Raw genomic sequence first — 19,087 nt, forward strand, 5'->3', positions numbered from 1 at the left:
CCGATCATTCAGTCCTTTTTCTTGGAGCAATTGCAGCAAGAAGGACAAGCGCCACAATCTCCATGGACCATGCTCTTCTCCTGTCCACAGGTGCAACATTTGATCGCGTCCACGGGATGGGTTATGTCGGATTCAGAAGTCATGACGGAGGCGGGGACTATACATGTATTAGTTGGGACACCGCCGATCTGCAATAGAGGGCACGAATACTGTACTTGTGAGGACTCTTGCAATTAGGTATACGCTTGAGAGGAGCGGTTCAGAAAAGTGGTTTTTAACGATCAAGGTTTGAGAATCCAAATTCAATAGAGACCGGGCAGAGTAGGTAGTCTGTCGACCAGATATTATAGGAAACAAAGCCACGAGAGTGATTCTTGAGAAATTCAAGAGACAATCGTTACTTTCGCACTTTATACCACAGGAAAGCGGGGGAATAGATCACCTGGGCATAACATCAGGCGAGTTCATTATATTAAGCGTAGTCCTGTGAGAATTGTTTCTGATGGGTCTGTAATGCATATGGGATTACTGAGGCTGCCTCCTTGTTTACTCGAGGGTGACGGCCCCTACATTTGGCGCTAATTATGGCTCACGAGCACCAATCAATCGATATTACTGAGTGGCTTTGTTGATTATTAGGTTTCGGCGAAACCCAATTTGGGTCCAAGGCCCCCCTATCCGTGCGCTGTGGATGTGAAAAGCATGGATCAGCCCCACCGAGGGCGTTTCGTCCATGTTCAGAGCATCTGTGAAGATGATTGGCAGCATGCATGCGGCTGAGTGCGTCGAATCTCATCAGTTGAAGAGGGGAACCCTGTCATTTACCAGGTCAGTGAGGTTCTTAACCTACTGTGATCAATCACAATGCAACCCTTGGTTGACGGAGCTCTCGTGACCAACGATACTGGGAAATATTGTTTCAAAGGTAGCTCTCGCTTTCTTGATCTTAGATTTTCTTTTTATGCCGGTGGCCACGTCACCTGCAGCTACCCTGTCACGCTGCAATTCGAACGACTCGATCAGCAAAGAGCTACTCCAATGAAAACTCATGTCAGATTATGTCCAATGACAAGGGTGAAGGTCGTCATACATCATTGGACTGGGTGTGTCGAGCTGATAAGCCCAGACCACAGAACCGATGTGCATTAGCGCGAGGCTGTCCCCCTGTTTACTTAGTGTTTGACACACTCACGGGGTCTGTGCAGGAAATGCGAGGTGGAATGGGTGAATAGACAAGTTAAAATGGACAGACAGGGATGTTTCGGGCAGAATGCCCAGCTTTTGAGGAACTTTGACCAGAGCGGGGTATGGTGGATAATTAAACAGGGATGTTTGGGCAAAAGGACTAACTTTTGAGAAACATTGACTAAAGCAGGGCGCCATAGCTGAAGCTGCATGCAAAACACATGAGACACGTGCTCTTGGCTACCAAACTTTAACCCCAAGTGTAGAATGTGGGCAATTGCATATCCTATTTCCAATAGAAAACTATCTTCTGAGTTACAGATTTGTCACTAGCCAGGATAATCCCGCACGCTACGTATCTGCTTTCATGGTCGGGCTTATTCCTGCGAAAGTAACACATCCATACTGCATTCCGGAGCTCTGGAAAAGTAGAACGCGACGGCCGCCTTTCTCAGACTCATTGTTGTAATTTGGAGCTATGCAGCATATAAGTAGTGTATAGTGATTTAGAATTCAAGGCACTTACCGTCACAATTTGGATCTGTAGGTGAGGTTGTATACAAGCAAGAATTGTCAAGCCTAATAGAATAAAAAACATTCCTATTGAGCTAACGGACGCTGCCCACAAAGCTCGTTGATGTCTGGTAGTTGCGAGATCCGGACTTCGCCATAAGAATTTGAAATACCCTGTTTCTGTATGCCACGTCCTCATGCAAGTGACCCAAGCTCTAATGATTAGAGCATGGACGAAGCTGAGACTAGCCAAGCTGGCGATCATGTATGAAGAAAACAAGCCGCTGCGATGATCCTTTATTCTCGGTTAACAAAGTACATATAAACGGAAGAGCCACCACTCAAATCTCACCGAAAAATAGAAGGTAAGTGATAGAATAGTAAGTGCCACCAGTAATGATAGGACATATATTATATGTATCAACGAGGATTGCAAGAGAGAAACGCTCAAGTACTGTATAAGTAAGTCTCATACCACTCCTCCCCTCCTGATTTAACGCACTTACCTCATTCAAATTGAGTAAAGTCAATACTCCACCAACTTCCTGCTGTAGTATCTGCCAATTTTTCCCTTAATTAAAGTCAACTCCGATAAAGGTCACGGGGGGACATTGAAGCTTCACCTTTCTTCGACTTTGATTCAAACAATCCAATCGGAATAGATGCAATCAGTCCCAAAAGCGCCACGCCGCCTAGCATGACTTGGCTAGAAATAAGATACTCTCTCTTTAACCTTGAGAAGCTAAGAGCCTTGATAGACAGGAGCCAGAGAAGAAGACTTGTTCCACAGCAGAAAGATGCTATTGCGGATGTAACTAGTTGAAAAAGCACATCAGAACCCATATCTACCTGATTTTTTGATAGCCGTCTCCAAAGCATGGAGCTGCAATTCAAAAACATATGAAATTTGCTTACCCCTGGGTCTTGCTCCGGAGGGTTTTATACATTTCCCGGGCTTTGATTGACCATCTCGTGTCTCACCAAGGACTACAAATACGGAAGATTAGAATGGTGGTTCTCAGTTTGTAGGAGGGATTTAGGGCAAAATGGACAGCCTTGGAGGAATATTGTCCGGGGCAGCATACGAAGTCAGCTAACCGGTGCTTTTGCTGCATACGCCACTTGCCTGGTCATTTTGCCTGGATTATGGGGAAGTCTTGACCGCTTATTAAGCCTAAGCCGTATGCTGATCATATTACTTAATACCGCATTTTTGTTGACTGATGTCATTGCATTTCCCACACTTGCAGGGTTTGCAAATCAGAGTAAACAGATATTTTGACATTGAATAATCCCTACCAGGAGCATCTACCGGTTCGATTTGTGACTCATTGTATGCGCGAAGAACGGACGAAGCACGAAGTGTGGATGCCTAATCTGTGCCAGTAGTTATCCAGCAGCCTTAGTAATCATATGAACTTCCCCCACCTTTCTGCCCATCTCTAGTCCAGCCCAACCGACTGCGTTCTGATGTTTTCGCCGTGCGCAGTCGACGACATCAACTTTGATTCCAACATCTCGCAACCCAAATCGACAATCCTCACGTCTAAGCGAACACAGTCCGGCCAACTTCATCCCCGAGGAACGCACATTGAGAGTTTCAAAATATTCAGATTCTCCGCGACCAGACTCGATCTTCTCGGGCACCCGTGGCGCACTAATCTTGGTGCGTTGGTTTTTGCAGATGGCAAATGAAGCAACGGTCACTGAATCCAGTTTGGTATACTATACGCCCTGTCTTTTGAATATTTTTCTAATCTGAGCAGGCAAGCCGCTGGCAAAATTTCACAACCGCTTCATTTCAAGATTCCGACAAGAAAGCAGCTCACCAAATCAATGCATCCCTGACCGAAGAACAATTTTTTGCATGTGAATCTTGCGAGGAGATACTATTTCAGGATGGAGATGGCTCGACCATATTCCGGGCGGAGGGCAGTGGACAGATGATATTACCGCCGGGTATACGGGTCAGAGCAAAGGGTGGATCGGCCAAATCACGACCGATAGATTGAATTTACAAAATTGTAACATGATGTCCAGCCAACCGTCAAAGTGATTACCATAAGCTGTGCTGGATATATGTCTGCCGCCACACACCTAGTCTTAATTTCACCAGTTTCTTGATTCCAAAGTTGACTGCTCGTAATAGCTTCAAAAACGTCATCACCGAACGCTGTAGCTATCTGGTTCTTCACAGCGCAGCCTATGGAAAACCGCTCTTTTTTAAGTCAGTAGAAGTCAAAATTCGACCTGAGAGTTGCTTACCAGCAGCCATTGTGTCGCTTTCTGGACTGCCGAATAGGTTTTGAAGGAGGCTCTGGTCAAACATCACCATCACTCTGATCAGTCCATCCGTCGATCCTTCGGATGGAAGAAAAGTTGTGACATAGCCACGAACAGCTTTAATCAGCAATCGAGGGAATGCAATGTGCATGGATTCAGGCTTAACGATCGAAGTATAGCACCAGCACGGTCCTCCGCACAGAGAGTACTGGAGATTTGGGCGTAAGTTGCCATTACCTATTCGTCTCAGAGTAATGAAATCTATGGAAACGTTAGAAACTTTGCAGAGATGCCGACTATCGAACTTACTTTTCAGGAAATCTTCGTCGGCCGATGAGCTTAGGACTACCCTGTTGATTTCGTCGCATTTAGCGATAGTCTTCACGGCAGTTTGGGAAGCGATCACAGCTTGTTCAAGCAATACATCAAAAAGCTCTTTTCGCATAACCTCAATAGCTTTTTGCGTCAGGCTCAGTCCACAAATGATCAATGACACAGGGTCCAGCTCCCTGAGGGCTGCCACTTTTGGTTCGTGCCACTTATCAGGTCTAAATATCAGATGTAGCAGATGGGATAATCTCCCCAATGCAACACGGCTAAATGAGGTCTCCTTGGCAGGCAACAATATTTTAGCAGCCTCCGTTCTAAGCAGTTGTTGCTTCAGAGACGTCATAGTTCTTTCCAAATCTTCAGCCGCTAAAGCTTGAGGATCAAAGTCGTCCAGACAGCTGACCATTCGGATGTAGCCATCCATGACGTAAGATTGCCTGCTGCTGAACAGTATCTGGAAGAAAGGATGTAGGACCGAGTGGAAGTCGAGGGAGTTCGGGCAAATTGCCCGGCTTTTAAGCCATTTTGGACCAGAGCGGGGTACTCAGCTGCGCCCCATCAACAGGGGTCTGTGGATCCTGAAATGCATAGAAATTGGGCCAGAGCCTTATGGTACGGGATTCATGGGCACTTTACCATTTTTTTAGGGCATTTTGACTTTTTTTTTTCTGATATCTCTGAACTCCTCAATGTTTGCGGTGAAGGCGTCTTGATGGAGGGAAGAAAATAACAGGTAGTTGGTGCGCCATATGCATATTGCTTTTTCGGCAAGAATGAACGAATCAAAGATCCGACAGCCAGGATTGACGCTGTTGCATAGGCGAGGTCTTTGTTTATTCTCCCCTGATTGCCAGCGTATAAAGGAGCACGAAACTCTCAAGAGAAAACATAGTTCCAGCCATCAAGCTGCGCTGATATAAAAATTGTCGGCAACTTTTGTCATCCTTATTATGAGTTCTTTCAATGATAGTTCCTACCAAAGCTATTCCCAGATGTCTCTCTTAGACGTTTTCTTTCCGGGCCTCAGTATGGTCTCTGCCTCCGCACAGCATTTGTTTGCTGGAAACCTGGACAGTACCACTCGATTCCTTTGCACCTTGGGAATGTTCATCCTCTTCGCCCGCTATGCAATCTGCTATGCATGGGAGGTAGTGAGAAAATATTTTAGTTCGTATGCCTTCCATCATGATGAAATGACCCTGACATTGTGAAGCTTCCACGATTTATGTCTCATACTACGATGAAGCATACGACATGCTAGTTGATTGGATAGCCGAGCAACCGTTTGTCCACAATGCCCATTCATTGATTGCTCGTGTGAGAACCACACAGCGGCCAGGAAACATTTACTCAACAAAGAAAAAGCCTGTGACCTTCTCCCCTTGGGATGGATCATTCCTTTTCTGGTACAGGGGACACTTGCTCATCCTTCACTGTGCAGTCAAAGAGCATCGAGAAGACCTCCGTATCTCCTCCATTGGTCTCAATGCCAATATCCTGAAAGCTTTGGTCGAAGAGTGCCGCGAAAAGTATCTCAGGGACACCCAGCAAAAGATTTCTGTATTTGAGCATCACGAAGGGGAGTGGAAGAAAGCCAGGCTAAGATCCGTCCGACCGCTCTCCACAGTCATTATGGACGAACGGATAAAGGATGATATTTTAAGAGATGTGGACGAATTCCTCGATCAAGACATGCAAGCATGGTACGCAGAAAGGGGCATTCCGTACAAACGAGGCTACCTTCTTTTTGGGCCTCCTGGAACCGGGAAATCCAGCTTCAGTTTATCACTCGCGGGCAAGCACAAACTGGATATCTATACGCTTCAATTGTCAAACATCTCCGACAGTACACTGATGAGACTTTTTGCTGAGCTCCCGCCGCATTGCATTGTCCTCTTAGAGGACGTGGATACCGCTGGAGTGGGACGCAGAGACAGCGTTGATGCAACCCAGGAAAATGAGTCAAAGTCAGCGGTCACCCTATCCGGGCTTTTGAACGTGCTCGATGGTGTCTCATCCCAAGAAGGCCGCATACTCATCATGACGACGAATCATATCGACCATTTGGATGAAGCGCTTATTCGACCTGGTCGCTCAGACAAGAAAATTCATTTCAAGCTCGCCGATCAAACCATCTCGAGCCAGCTCTTCCACACGGTCTTTAAACAGCTGCCGAATCAAAAGCAATGCAATGAGGTGTATGATGATGAGACATTCAGTACCCTCGCTCAAGACTTTGCCAGCAAGGTGCCGGAGCAAGTGTTTAGCCCGGCAGAAGTTCTATCATTTCTTTTGGAGCGCAAGAAGTCACCTTCGGATGCTGTTTCTTGCGTGGAGAGCTGGGTGGCCAATACAAAGTATTGAGGAGAGAGTGGCAAAGAAGGCAGAGGGCCTGGGAAATACTGAGAAGAAATGGGTCGAGAGATGGGAGCTCATTTAATTGACGCCGAATGATTGAGCTTTTTGGAACCTTTGTCGCATGTATTGAGAATGAATTCTAGCTCTGGAGATTCGTAAATTGACTTTATGACCGAGTGCGATCGCAAAGCAGTCCACCCTGACCATTTGATGACCATTTGAAATGATCTCATAATAATAATTCGTTCGAAAAGGGGCTTTAGGTTGCGGAAAGACCTGCACAATCATTCGGTAAATCTGAAGAATATGTAAAGGAGAAGCGAAAGTCAGCTGAAAAATTATTATGGTGATCAATTGTAGGTATCGATAATTGATTTAAAGGCAGAAGGAACATTTAATCCTCACAAAACACGGACGCGTTTCACATTTGCTGCCTCCTCTGCTTGACATAGCCGTCGTTTTGTGGCCCCCGGCCGCTGCTTAGCTGGTCGGCGTCTCAGAGTAGAGCGGTGAAAGTCGATGATCAAAGCACGCCCGAGCTCTTCATTCCAAAGAACATTGTCTCGCCTAAGGTCTTCGTGTATTATCCCGAGAGCTTTGATTTCTTCGTTCGATTTGTGAATTTCGCGGCGAAGTCGCTGCGTCAGGTCCATCTTGGCGGTGCTCTCACCTCCCCAGCCCATTATGAGCATATGGCGGATCTGTCCAGCGCCATGAAGAAAGTAGATTTTTGCTAAATCAATCGTCCCCAAAAACACAGGCACGGCAGATGCTTGAGCCTTGCGCAAGACCTGATATACCTGCGCTTCGCGGGAAACTTCCTTCCATAAGCCCGAAGTGGTGCCTTTACCGATGACCGTATAGCCATATTTCGTGCACGTCAATTTGAAAGGCGCACCGTAGGAGCCACAGCGACCAAAGGGAATGCAACGATCGATGTTTTCGTCTACTTGGCTTTTCAGTGAAAGCATCAGATCTCCGACCGAGATAGAATGATGGCTCGGATCGTTCTGGCCCTCACGATGATGGTCCACGTTTGGACACAACTCGTCCAAAAACTCCCCAGTTTGTAGGCCGAGTAAACATCGCTGCGTGCAAAATTGTGCAGCATGGCGTCGGGAATGGTCTTCTTGGTCACAGCCTGACTTTTGTTGGTGACCTGATCGCCGTGCGGACGGTGAAGGAGTTGAAGGCGTTACTTTACTGATCGTCCGCTTGTGGCCAGCTGCTTGATTTGTGTCGGAGCCGGACGAGTTAGGTGACTGCGAGCGCGGTCGGATCTCCCAAGGTGCACAATTGCTTTGAGATCGTGTAGGCACTCGACGGCCATCTGAGGGAGACGGTAGCGGGGATGACGAGGGCAGCTCATAGGACGACCCAGATTCAGGACTCGGGAACTCAGGGTTGGTGCTGTCGGAGTGGGGAATCTGCTCTAATTCTTTGCTCGAAATCTGGGATCGGGCATGTTCAAAGCTTGTTTGCCACGTATGAAGATCGGGCCGCCAGCGATTTCTCCACTCTTGCCCACGAGAGGGTGATCGGAATGCCAGCAAACAGAGGCATAATACCCTCGCAACAGAGGTCTTCGATAACTGTGAAGTTATGTCGCCCGCTGGGTCCACTTCGCTGTGGGGATCGCAGAAAAAGTAATAGAGCGTGGTCGGTTCATCTTGCGGAACACGAAGTAGGATACGGGTAAGTCCATTTGTCACATAGGAATACTCGCATCCTTCTTCGAACATCGCATGGTATTCTTGGACAACAGCAGAGCAGGCTAGCCGCTCCGCATTGTACCTCAGTTTCGCATGCTCATCCGTGGGTATTTTATTTGATCTGACCATTGTCTTCCATAAATCCATTGGTCGTAGTCCCATGCGAAGAGCTGCGACAGGCAGTTTGTGAGGCGGCTTGTACTCGACAGTTGTAAGGAGGGTATTCGTGTTGCCGTCGACCCGATGGATGCAAAACTGATCTGGTCGTGGATGAGGTGTGCTTGACAGATGACTCTCATCTGCTCCAACGGTCTCGTCCCTGCTCAAAGAATGATTGTGATTGCTGAACTGAATCCCATCACCGAGGCCAAATTCAGCACATGCCGCTGGTATTTTGCATAACTGTGATATTATATCATGGACATGCTCTTCCACTCCAAACCGCTCATAGGCCTCGAGATCTTGCTCACTGCTGAGGGGCTTGCGGGCAAATCGGCGGCCGAGTCCTTTCAACTCCAGCAGAGGGGAAAACAAGCGTTGTGACAGCCCTGATCTTGGCTGTAGATACTGGCAGACAGAATTGTAGACCCTTAGCAACTGCTCTGGGCAATCATCCCAATGTTCCAATCGAGTTGGGCAAAACTTCCCAGTCGGAGCGGGTATTTTGCCAGAGGTTGAGCGAGATGGTGTCTGAACTCTCAATTGGCGGGAGATTGTATCATGACAGTGTCGTAAGAGCTCCGTGAAAGAGGTCTGTTGGTTGCGTTCTTCTGCCTCCTTCCGTCTCTCCTCTTCTTGCTTCCGTCTCTCTTCCGCCTGCAGATAGAGAGTTTTATAATCCGGGGAGCTGTTATCAGCCATCGACCTTTTGGAAAGGGGCGTCACATTTGCCCTTGTGTATGGGCCAGCAGACCAACGAGCGGAGAGTCAGCCGAGCCGGCTCCGGCGGAACGTTTTTCCAGCGATCAACAATGGATAACCGGTATATGGTTTCTCCGATCCTCGCTGGGTACGCAGATAATAATATCGTGCAAGACGAGGGTGAACTATCCCGGTGGAGTTCGCCTTTCCAGCTTACTCGGCTCTTAGCTCCAGTATATTTATGCGTCGAGCATTAAAATGATTTGGCTTTTGATGCGATGGAACACAAAGACGTTCGTTCCTTGGAATATCATGTGTGTATAAGGCATACCAGACTGCTTTTGCTGAAAGGGCCTTGAACGACCATAAGGGATAAGAATATCAGGTAGACATGACGAGGTATTTATAGGCCCGAGGCTTGTTTGATCTTGGTGGTTCAAAAAGGTACCATCACTTTTTTGCAACTTCATGGAAAAGCATCCCGCACAAAAAAAAAGAGGTTTGGAGTTTACTCACACTTATAACGATTTTCCCTTACCATCATATGGAGCCAAATTATTCCTTATAGTGATCTTACTCCATCGCCCTTGTTTCCGCGAAAAATACTCATCATTTCGTGTCAAACTGGATATCATCTCGTCCTCGACAGCCTCAACAAATTGAGTATACTTGTATGACGAACCGTTTCGCTTACATCTCGTACATTCTAGCAGTGCCTCTCATTGGTCCACACTCTGTAATACAGTATCAATATCCGACCTACTACTGTCTGGCTCATCTTTTGCTGTGCCTGACAATCTTCAAAACCAATCGTTTTTGAGTTTAATGTATATTAATTAAAGGCAGGCTTTTTTTTCTCAAGAAGCGTCTTTGTGATGAAATAGACATTTTTGATATTCTCTAATCAACACGGCACACAATGTGTGTTGCTGACTAACTTCTAGCTTAATCATCTGTATCACATGATCCATATCGCGACAAATACGTGATATCACCTGATATATGTTTAGTCATGGCAGTCCCTTACTTCATTCCGGGCAGGAGAAATATTCTCCCGGACGGCAAATACATATAGATTAAGTCCAGTTTACAAGCGCTGAGAAGATATGACTTCATTGGTAGGTCATTACGACATCAATTTTCACTCTCAGGCAGCTCTGAGTCGCAATAAAGCTTCGCTGATCAACTCACCCACTTCCATACTCAAACCAAACTTAAATCATCCTACAATGCCAGGAGAAGGCTGGCTCAGTTTCTTGCTTGGATAAGCAATATATCAGTACGCCCGTTCACTCGACTGGCGAACAATCAAGAAGCGTCTAAACAAGCAGACACGAGGTGTTAAAATGCATGGACAGAAACTGCCCGCCACAGGCAGCCCACTTGGCGGGTCCGGTGATGCCTGCAGGCCTTCAAGTCCTCACCACGACGATGTGACGAAAGCTGTTGCAGCCGAACCGAGTTACACCCGTGAACTACTTTTTAATATTTTCGAGGCAGTTCAGCAAGCCGACCATACTTATGAGCAGAAATTGCTCGAATGATCCAGCATCGCAAGCCTGTGCAACAGCTTCATGCCTTTCTCAACGGGATGTTAGCGAGTGCAGGAATGTCCGAATTGAACGACCAGTTGATCGTTTGTTCAGACCGCGCTAGGCGCCAAACTAATATTGAAAGTCATCCGCCTAGAGCCCGTCCTAGAATTATGGACATTCAATATTTGTGTGGCGTTGCCCCATACAGTGTCCCTGCAAGTCCGTGGACATCCGTCACAGACAGTGATGACCTAGTCTCGCATTTAGTGTCATTATACCTCACTTAGGGTTATCCTTTCTATGCTTTTTTTTTGCCGTGAAACCTTCATTAAACATATGCGATCTGGTCAGCTGACCTCGGACTTCTGCAGTCCTTTCTTAGTGAATGCTCTCCTCGCCAATGCGTGTGTAGGTGTCTGCATCTAACCTTTCAGCGATAAGAAGCTAAGAACCGGCTAATTTAATATAGTTCTACTTAGATTATTCGGAGGCTTATAGTTTACCCGGAGATGTGAAGAGCAAAGGTGCCCATTTCCTGGCCGAGGCAGAAAGACATTTGAAATCGCATCAATTCGAGAGCAGAGGCGATATCCGTATTTCTTCCTTGCAGGCGATGCTACTGTTATATGAGAAGTAATACACCCTCGGTTCTATGGCGTGCTTTTCGATTGCTTACTCTCAATTCGTCGTTCCGCAGATACTCTATGGATGGTCCCGATGATTTTGGCTATTCAATGCGACATAAAGCAATAAGAATGGCGGAACCATTTGGCATTGTGAATAATGCAAAAGGACTACGTCTAGAAAAGTCTTATATCTCCACGGACATGATATCATCTCTCAAGCGAACGGCGTGGGGTTTGTTTCAGATCGATACGTAGGTCTTTCCTCAACGTGGCTAGTAAGAAAAGCTCACACTAACTGTCTTGTAGGATTGTCCATATGAACTTCCTAAGACCAAGTCACATCAAGGACGTAAATTTGGACCGAATTGATCGTGATGAGATACCGGCGCAGGAATCATGAGTACCTTATCCGATTTCAAGAGCGCCACGTAACGCTTACATGAGCCAGTATTTTGATGAGTCATGCAAGCTCTCTTTTATAGCCAGGGATACGTCTTGGAAGGTGCCGCACTCCCTTGAGGATGTGGAGGTCAAGCAAGGAATTTATAACCGTCTGCGTCAATGGAAGAAAGAACTCCCCCAGGTCTTTGAGCTGAAGGAGAAACCAGCACCGTATATTCTTGTCCTCAGGTTTGTGTTGACCGTACCTTTCGCTCAGTTAGTATTGAATTACTGACATCAATCATCCTGAAAGGATGCGCTACCACACGCTAGTGATCAATTTATATTGCTACGATCTCCAAAACGGCATTACGTCCTCAAAAGCTAGCAAAGACGCCTGTGGCTCCGCTCGCCCTCATCAGGATGCCATGCAGACCGCGCTCTTCTCTGCGCGAGAGATTGCCACTTTGATCGAAGTGTACAGAGCGGAATACGGACTAGTACATTGTCATCAATTTGCTATGTATGCTATCAATGTTTCGCTATTTTGCATACTTGCGCAGGAGTCTTTTCAAATTCTGGATCCAGATTTCTTAAGCCTCACTAGTGCATTCTCCGTTCTTGCCTGCCGTTCGAGGGTGGGGAGACATCTCTTTCATGCGTTCAAGTTGTCTGTCCGCTCTAGGGATTCAATTGGATGGATGTTTAGCACCGACGATGATATCCCTCCTGGGATTAAGGACCTCTTTGGACCACGTGAAAAAACCGACGAACCGGACAAGTGGGATCACTATGCGGAAGGCTTGGCAGAGATAGCTGGTGAAGTAAGCTTCCTCAGAGAACTTGGAATGGATCCTGCTATACCTGGACTACTTGACATGCTTAAGTGGTACGAGGTGCTGAGTATTGGGAAAGAAACCAAGTGGAGAGGGAAAGATTCAGACCATGCTTTCTTGAAATTCTTCGAATGGTTATAGAATGTAAGCGTTCAATAGCGTTCTTCCTCTTGTCGCTCTTTGAGGTAATGACATTTGATTTAGCTGATGATGTACTGCTACATTTTCATGACTTGATCGTACTGCGCCTCCAACATACATGCGTCAGGTTGGTCAATCTGTTTCTCTTGCGAAAGACTGGACCTTTGTCTCTATCGTCAGAATAGAGACAAATAGGGCGTCTTAGAGACCATAAAAGTCTCGAAGCTGTCACTAGCCCGCAAAATACGTAATGGCGATCAAATATTTCAACCCCCCTTTTGCTTATAGTTGTAGAGTTAGAGGCTCTGGTGACATCCGTACTGGAACATAAATCCGTCTCGTGCGGGGTTCTGATAGGATGAGCCCCACCCATGTGTCATCAGATCCATGGACTCAGAAAGTAACCTTGCTTGAGCTTCGGACTCTTTTTCCGGCACAAAACCCCGCCACTCCTGCTTAGAGACCTCCCGTTTTTCCAAGACTCTTTTTCATCGGGACCTCTCCAATTTCCAAGTTGATTCGAGGTGCAACACACAAAGCGTCAGAGAACCTATGCTCATTTGTGTTCTGTCGAATCGACGAACACAGCATTAAGACGCATCCGCGTTTCAGATAAATCAGTATTGAGAGGTTGTCTCCCTTTCGAAGACGTCATTTCATGATGAGGAAAAATGAAAATGCTGTCAATTCTCCTGAGAAGGGCCTAGTGTCACAAAACAGCATGCAAAATATCCTACCTGAAGCTCTCAGTCTTCATTCCTTCCAGCCAACCTCGGTCGCCAACACAAATTCAGCACTTGGAACGAGTTGGGTGAAACAGGCTGTTTCTACCAATAGCAAAGTTCCCATCCCCCGCCATCGACCAAGCACTGCGCCGCGATACAACCATCGAGTGCCTCGAGCTTGCGAATCCTGTCGGCAGCGCAAAACGAAGTGCAGTGGCGACACCCCGGTGTGTCAGCAGTGTCAAACATCAAAAGGAACATGTCTATACCCTTTAGCGTCGACGGAGAAATTAAAAAAGTAAGATTTCTAGCCTCTTATATCTCTTGGCTCTGGATGAAATGATATGTGGCCGGCTTTTTTCTGATTCATAAAATCACGTAGACAAGTCAAAAAACTGTCCGAAAAAGCGCAAGATTACGAGAACATGTTGAAGGATTTGGGAAACCTCGTTGACACCCGCACTACGGAACGAATCACGAACTTACTGAGCAAGGTTCGATACGACTCTGTCGCAGAAGGTTACTGCTTACTAAATCATTAATTTCTAGCATGGCTTAGATGCCCCCTCGTCTCATAGTGTAACATTACATGATGAGCTTCCCAATGAGCCAAGCTCGCCCTCGTCTATTGGCTCACTTGAAGAGATTGACCGAGTAGAAGAAGACCTTAACCGCAATAAAATCTCAAGGGCAACTGGGTTTATGGGAAAGTCCTCCGAGGTAACTTGGATGCAACGTCTCCAGAGAGAAGCGAAACGTCACGTGCAAGGATCGTCGAGCTCCTTGGAGCATGGCCAAGGCAAGCTGCAAAATGACCTTGCTCTTCATACAGTAAACTACCATCTAGACGAAATGGGCATCTCTATTCCCGAACCGATGGAAATATACGCTATTCCACCTCGTCAGCTAGCCGATAGACTACTTGATGAATATTTAAGGACTGTTCACCCGTCTTTTCCTATCATTCGCCAAACTCTCTTCACCGCGCAGTATCGGACGTTTTTTGACAGCAATGAGCACCCAGGTGATAAATGGCTTGCTATCCTAAATATGATATTTGCCATTGGCGCACAGCATGCCAGTCTCATTAGGGCTTCATGGCGCGGGGCGGATGGAGATCATGTCACATATCTTGCCCGTGCCAGAATTCTCAGTATGAGTGGCCATGAGTTATTTAATCATCCCGATTTTCAACAGGTCCAAGTGGAAGGCCTAATTGCATTTTATCTCCTATCTTCGGGCCAGATAAATCGGTTAGTCGAATGCCTTTACCAGTGATAAGCCTTGATTCTAATTCGAGCTTTCTAGCGCATGGAGAATTTCCGCACTGGCAGTCCGATCCGCTGTTGCGTTAGGGATCAATATGAAAAACAGTAGTCCCACAACACCTAATATCGATAAAGAGGCCCGCTACCGAGTCTGGTGGTGTCTCTACACATTTGAGCATCTTTTAGGTATAATGACTGGCCGGGCTACCTATATTCTGGATAATATTTGCACCACTCCTCTGCCACTTCCTTTTGAGGATAATGAGCTCTCTAATCCAGTGGCCGCGGACATCCTCAATGATACGCAGCTTAGAGATGAGTGCATCAACAACGTCATGGCGAGTGCATCAGTCCGACATATACCTCTCAACCCACTCAAAGGCACAAAAACCTCGCATCTAGCTCACGTCTATGATAGCTCATGGGTGAAAAGCCTACCTTTAAGCTCTAGCCTCTGCTATCTATACTACTGCGACCTAGCGCTTATCGTCCAGGAAGTCGTGAACAGAGTATATTCCACGGATTGTGTTATGGAGCCTTGGGCTCATATTTTGAATCGTATTGGGGAATTGAGGGTTCGGATTGACCTATGGTACCAAAGTCTTCCAGAAAATTTCAAGTTCTCAGAGAGGAAAGATGGCCGCCCTGATTTGCTCCGTTCCAAGTTGGCTTTAAACCTCCACTACTTCAGTGCACGCATCACGCTTGGACGTCCATGCCTCTGCCGGCGCGATGCGCAAAGGGAAAGTTCAGCGAACAGATCGGCTTTCAGCCGCGAAATGGCAGAGCTGACTCTACAGTCTGCAAAGCTCATGCTTGAACTCATCTCGGATGAGCCAAATGTCATCGAGCTCTACGAGATCTCCCCGTGGTGGTGTATCCTGCATTATTTAATGCAGGCAGCGACCGTCATCCTTTTGAAGATGTCGTTCTGGAGTGACAAGATACCGGAAGAAGAGACACACTTTGTGATCTACGCTAAAAAGTCAATGCGATGGCTTTATGCTATGTCTGCGCACAGCATCGCCTCGCAGCGCGCCTGGCAGCTTTGCGACATCAGTTTGCGGCGTATAGCGGCCGGCGTGGGATTCAATGTCGACGATATGCCCTCAGCTTTCGAATGCCAGCCCACGCCTACCGCTACGCTCGCTCCCAAACACTACTCTTCGCAGAGATTCCAGTCTGGTTCAACCGAGCTTTGGGATTCATTTCTAAATGACCCCTACCTAGCTTCCCCTGATGTGCCCTCCACGGGTCCTACGGCATCGGTAATGGCTGACCTCCACTTGTCTAACGATTTGTACTTCCCCTATGATCCCATCAATGGTGAGTTTATTCGTTCTTTCTTCCCGCATTCGGGTGAGGACAGTAAAGAGATGATGGAAGAAGGCTGGTAAAGGTTTCCATAGTAGAACCAGTTTTGCTACCTAAGTAAAAGGTAGATTGGGGTTTTGAATTGAAACTTGAAGCATTGTTGGTTTTCAATTGACCCCCCTCCCCTCCATCTCTTTCCCCATAACTAAGACATCCTAGTAAGGGTTGGAACAAAATCTTTGTTCGAATTGTTCAATTAGATCATTGTAGAAGATTTGAGGCTGGTACCGATCTTCTTTCCAAATTTGGAAGCCAGCCCAAAATGTGTGGATTTGAGTAGTTTTTTCGCGGGTTGTTAGATGACGAGACAGCTGTAGATCATCTTGAATTTTTGGTGCTGATGCCCAGCAAGCATGCTGGGGCATTTCAAAATCGAACGGGCCTTTGTCGGTAATAATAAAAGTGAAAGATATCACTAAGGTCGCCTTTTGTTCTTTCGATATGTCGAGAGAATAGATGCATTGTGTAGCGAATGATGACGGAGTGTAACCAAATTCCTCTTTGCATTGTCGTCTGGCAGTATGGAGCAAGCTATAATCATGATCTATGTCATGACTTCTATGCAGAACTCCTCGGGTTTTGGCATTGTATTGATAGATAGATTCTTGTATATTTTTTTCATTTTCCCTGACAAACATATAGCCTGCAAGGTATTTCATACTTTGCGGCTGGGGGAGCTCAGGAAGTTGAATATGCTTTACGCACTTGTTGATGTTGATTGTGGAAATCTTTGATGGGTATTTTCGGGCTGGGTGGCGTATAATGGTGTCGACTGTATCCATGATTGCACGGTATGAAACGATTCGCTTTCTTTATTCAATATATAAGAAGAAAAGGCGATATGTAGGACTCCTTGTCTCTTCTAAATATTTTGGATGGAACGTCCTGTTTTATATGTCTCAGTCTTGATTAATTAGGAAAGATATCTTTGATGATGTTGTGAAGCCATATCAATTGTGTTAAGCCATACTGGTTGAATTATATGGAGTGATATACCTGGAATAGTGCACTAAGTGCGCCTGTGATGGTATTGGTAATGTAAGTTAATCATCAGAGAGCTTATCTAATCCGCTACCCTAATATCACGGATTAACCTTTCTCCATCATGCTCTACTCTTTTGAGTAGGCCCTGTATTGATATTGATATCCAGTATTGATATCCAGGTTGTTCTCATGCGCTTGTGCGCTGGTTCTCAGGTCCTCATGCGGGCCTTGTGTAGACGTGTAGTAACAAATGGGATGGCTAATACGAAAGACTGTGGCGGAGAATTCTGGCTTATCCTTCTCCTAGTATTACAAGTCTAAAGTGCTCAACTAAACTTCTAACAGATCTCTATTACATAAGAGGCCCAGCGCCTGGCTTTATACCCACCATGTTAATAAGCCGTCACAAATTTATTGTAACAATTGAACGACTTATTTTGATATGTTCTAACATGAAAACCCGGCATTCCGAGCTTTGTCTAACACCCGCCAGATATATTTTGAAACGCATCGACGACTCATATCTCGCTATTGAATCAATAGTACTAGGGGGTCAAGTAGAGCTAGCAAGCTTTATTTTGGCGGTGGAGGAGGGGCGCCCGGCTTTTTGACACCTGTGGTCTCGTATGCGCCACGCCTATAAGTGTTAGCTTGGTAGGAATCCTCTGTATAGGGAACATACCTAGTATTTGACATGTTTGCTTTGAACTGAATAGCGAACTGAATATGAAATTTTCCGGTGGAGATCCAAAGGGTCCGGGTATCTCTATATATGGTGGATTTTGATGACCTGATCTGTAGGCCTCTCTGGAAAAGGATAATAATTCCTGGCGAGATGTTACATGATTTCAGCGCAATTTTTCATGTATACTTTACCTTGTACTGAACGCGGGTCCAAAATTAGCTCCAACAACTGATGAATGGTTCATGCATGGTTTTAAGGGCAAATTTTCTTTTTGAAATTGGAAAAAAACTCGATTAGGTCATGAAGAATTGTAATAAGTGGCGAGATCTATCTCCAGCTTTATATCAATGAGAACGGATCACGAAGGTGTAATATTATGGCAGAATATAGCAGCGCCCCTCCCCACTCAAGTCGATATAGGTACATTCTAGATAAATGGGTAACTCATGAAGTTTTCCGTCATTTGCCACCAACTCAATCAAGTATCCAGGCCAGCCAAAGGCTTCATTTGCATGACTGAACAAAAGCTCAAGTTTCTTGATTGCGAGTTGCTCAGTGGTCCACACACTCTCCATGATGTTGTCTGTGGGTGCCGATTCCGCAATGTTGTTGCTGTATAAGGATACATGGCTGACAATAGTGTGTAAAGATTGTGTCACGAGGCAGGGGCGTACCATATGTAACAATGACCCATGTGTCAGAGCATGAGAAAACATGGTTTCGCTTTCCTGGTGCTGAGACTTTCCTATTGCCATTATTGCTTGGTGATAGGTTCCATGATTTTTTATGCGGCTCGTCAGCCAGTTCACCGTTATGTGTCGATTCAATTCAAGTGCCCCAATAAGGATATCGATTCCTCTAACTGGAGCTTCGGCGGTATAGTCGTCTTTGACTAGGAGACTGAGGATTGTTCCGGGATCCGCTCCGAAACAAATAGATGCATCTATAAATGCAATGATGAATCTCAAGGACGCTTTGTATTTTATGTCGTAGTTGCTTTTCATAAGAATCGTTTCCAGTATTTGAATATCACTCTTCCCAAGAAGGTAGATAGTGGGGTTGGCCAGAATGTGACTTATTAGAAGGTTCAATTGATGATTTGATGGGCACTTTGCAGGAAAAGGCATCTGATAGTTATGAACGCGAGGATTTTATGATTTAGGATTCGGATAGTTGATGTGATATATATGCGAAATAGCTTTTGAGGCCCCACAATCTAAGTAGGGTCATTATGTGGAGAGGCTAGTGCAGATAAATATGGCACTAACCGCTTGGTCATATTGAACACCT

The 19,087-nt window shown here is 46.0% G+C and overlaps 5 protein-coding genes across 5 annotated transcripts; 3 read left to right on the forward strand and 2 right to left on the reverse strand.

The window, feature by feature from the left end:
- Positions 1-3,901: 3,901 nt before the first annotated feature.
- Positions 3,902-4,735, reverse strand: N7484_006728 (uncharacterized protein; the record flags this gene model as incomplete). The annotated part of the gene is made up of 2 exons (XM_057117146.1): positions 3,902-4,242; positions 4,291-4,735. 2 exons carry the CDS (start codon positions 4,733-4,735, stop codon positions 3,902-3,904), a joined length of 786 nt encoding a protein of 261 aa, XP_056973029.1.
- Positions 4,736-5,303: 568 nt separating this feature from the next.
- Positions 5,304-6,675, forward strand: N7484_006729 (BCS1 and AAA domain-containing protein; the record flags this gene model as incomplete). The annotated part of the gene is made up of 2 exons (XM_057117147.1): positions 5,304-5,478; positions 5,525-6,675. The coding sequence occupies 2 exons, from the start codon at positions 5,304-5,306 to the stop codon at positions 6,673-6,675; spliced, it is 1,326 nt and encodes a 441-aa protein (XP_056973030.1).
- A 395-nt stretch (positions 6,676-7,070) lies between these two features.
- On the reverse strand, positions 7,071-9,242 carry N7484_006730 (uncharacterized protein; the record flags this gene model as incomplete). The annotated part of the gene is made up of 1 exon (XM_057117148.1): positions 7,071-9,242. The coding sequence occupies one exon, from the start codon at positions 9,240-9,242 to the stop codon at positions 7,071-7,073; it is 2,172 nt and encodes a 723-aa protein (XP_056973031.1).
- Positions 9,243-11,403: 2,161 nt separating this feature from the next.
- On the forward strand, positions 11,404-12,761 carry N7484_006731 (fungal specific transcription factor domain-containing protein; the record flags this gene model as incomplete). The annotated part of the gene is made up of 4 exons (XM_057117149.1): positions 11,404-11,654; positions 11,710-11,752; positions 11,852-12,033; positions 12,098-12,761. The coding sequence occupies 4 exons, from the start codon at positions 11,404-11,406 to the stop codon at positions 12,759-12,761; spliced, it is 1,140 nt and encodes a 379-aa protein (XP_056973032.1).
- A 661-nt stretch (positions 12,762-13,422) lies between these two features.
- On the forward strand, positions 13,423-16,151 carry N7484_006732 (Zn(II)2Cys6 transcription factor; the record flags this gene model as incomplete). The annotated part of the gene is made up of 4 exons (XM_057117150.1): positions 13,423-13,784; positions 13,869-14,005; positions 14,046-14,739; positions 14,795-16,151. 4 exons carry the CDS (start codon positions 13,423-13,425, stop codon positions 16,149-16,151), a joined length of 2,550 nt encoding a protein of 849 aa, XP_056973033.1.
- Between the last annotated feature and the right edge of the window lie 2,936 nt (positions 16,152-19,087).

Source organism: Penicillium longicatenatum (genome assembly GCF_028827895.1).
Source record: "Penicillium longicatenatum strain IBT 33135 chromosome Unknown contig_3_segment0_segment0, whole genome shotgun sequence".
Classification (NCBI taxonomy): Eukaryota; Fungi; Ascomycota; class Eurotiomycetes; order Eurotiales; family Aspergillaceae; genus Penicillium; species Penicillium longicatenatum.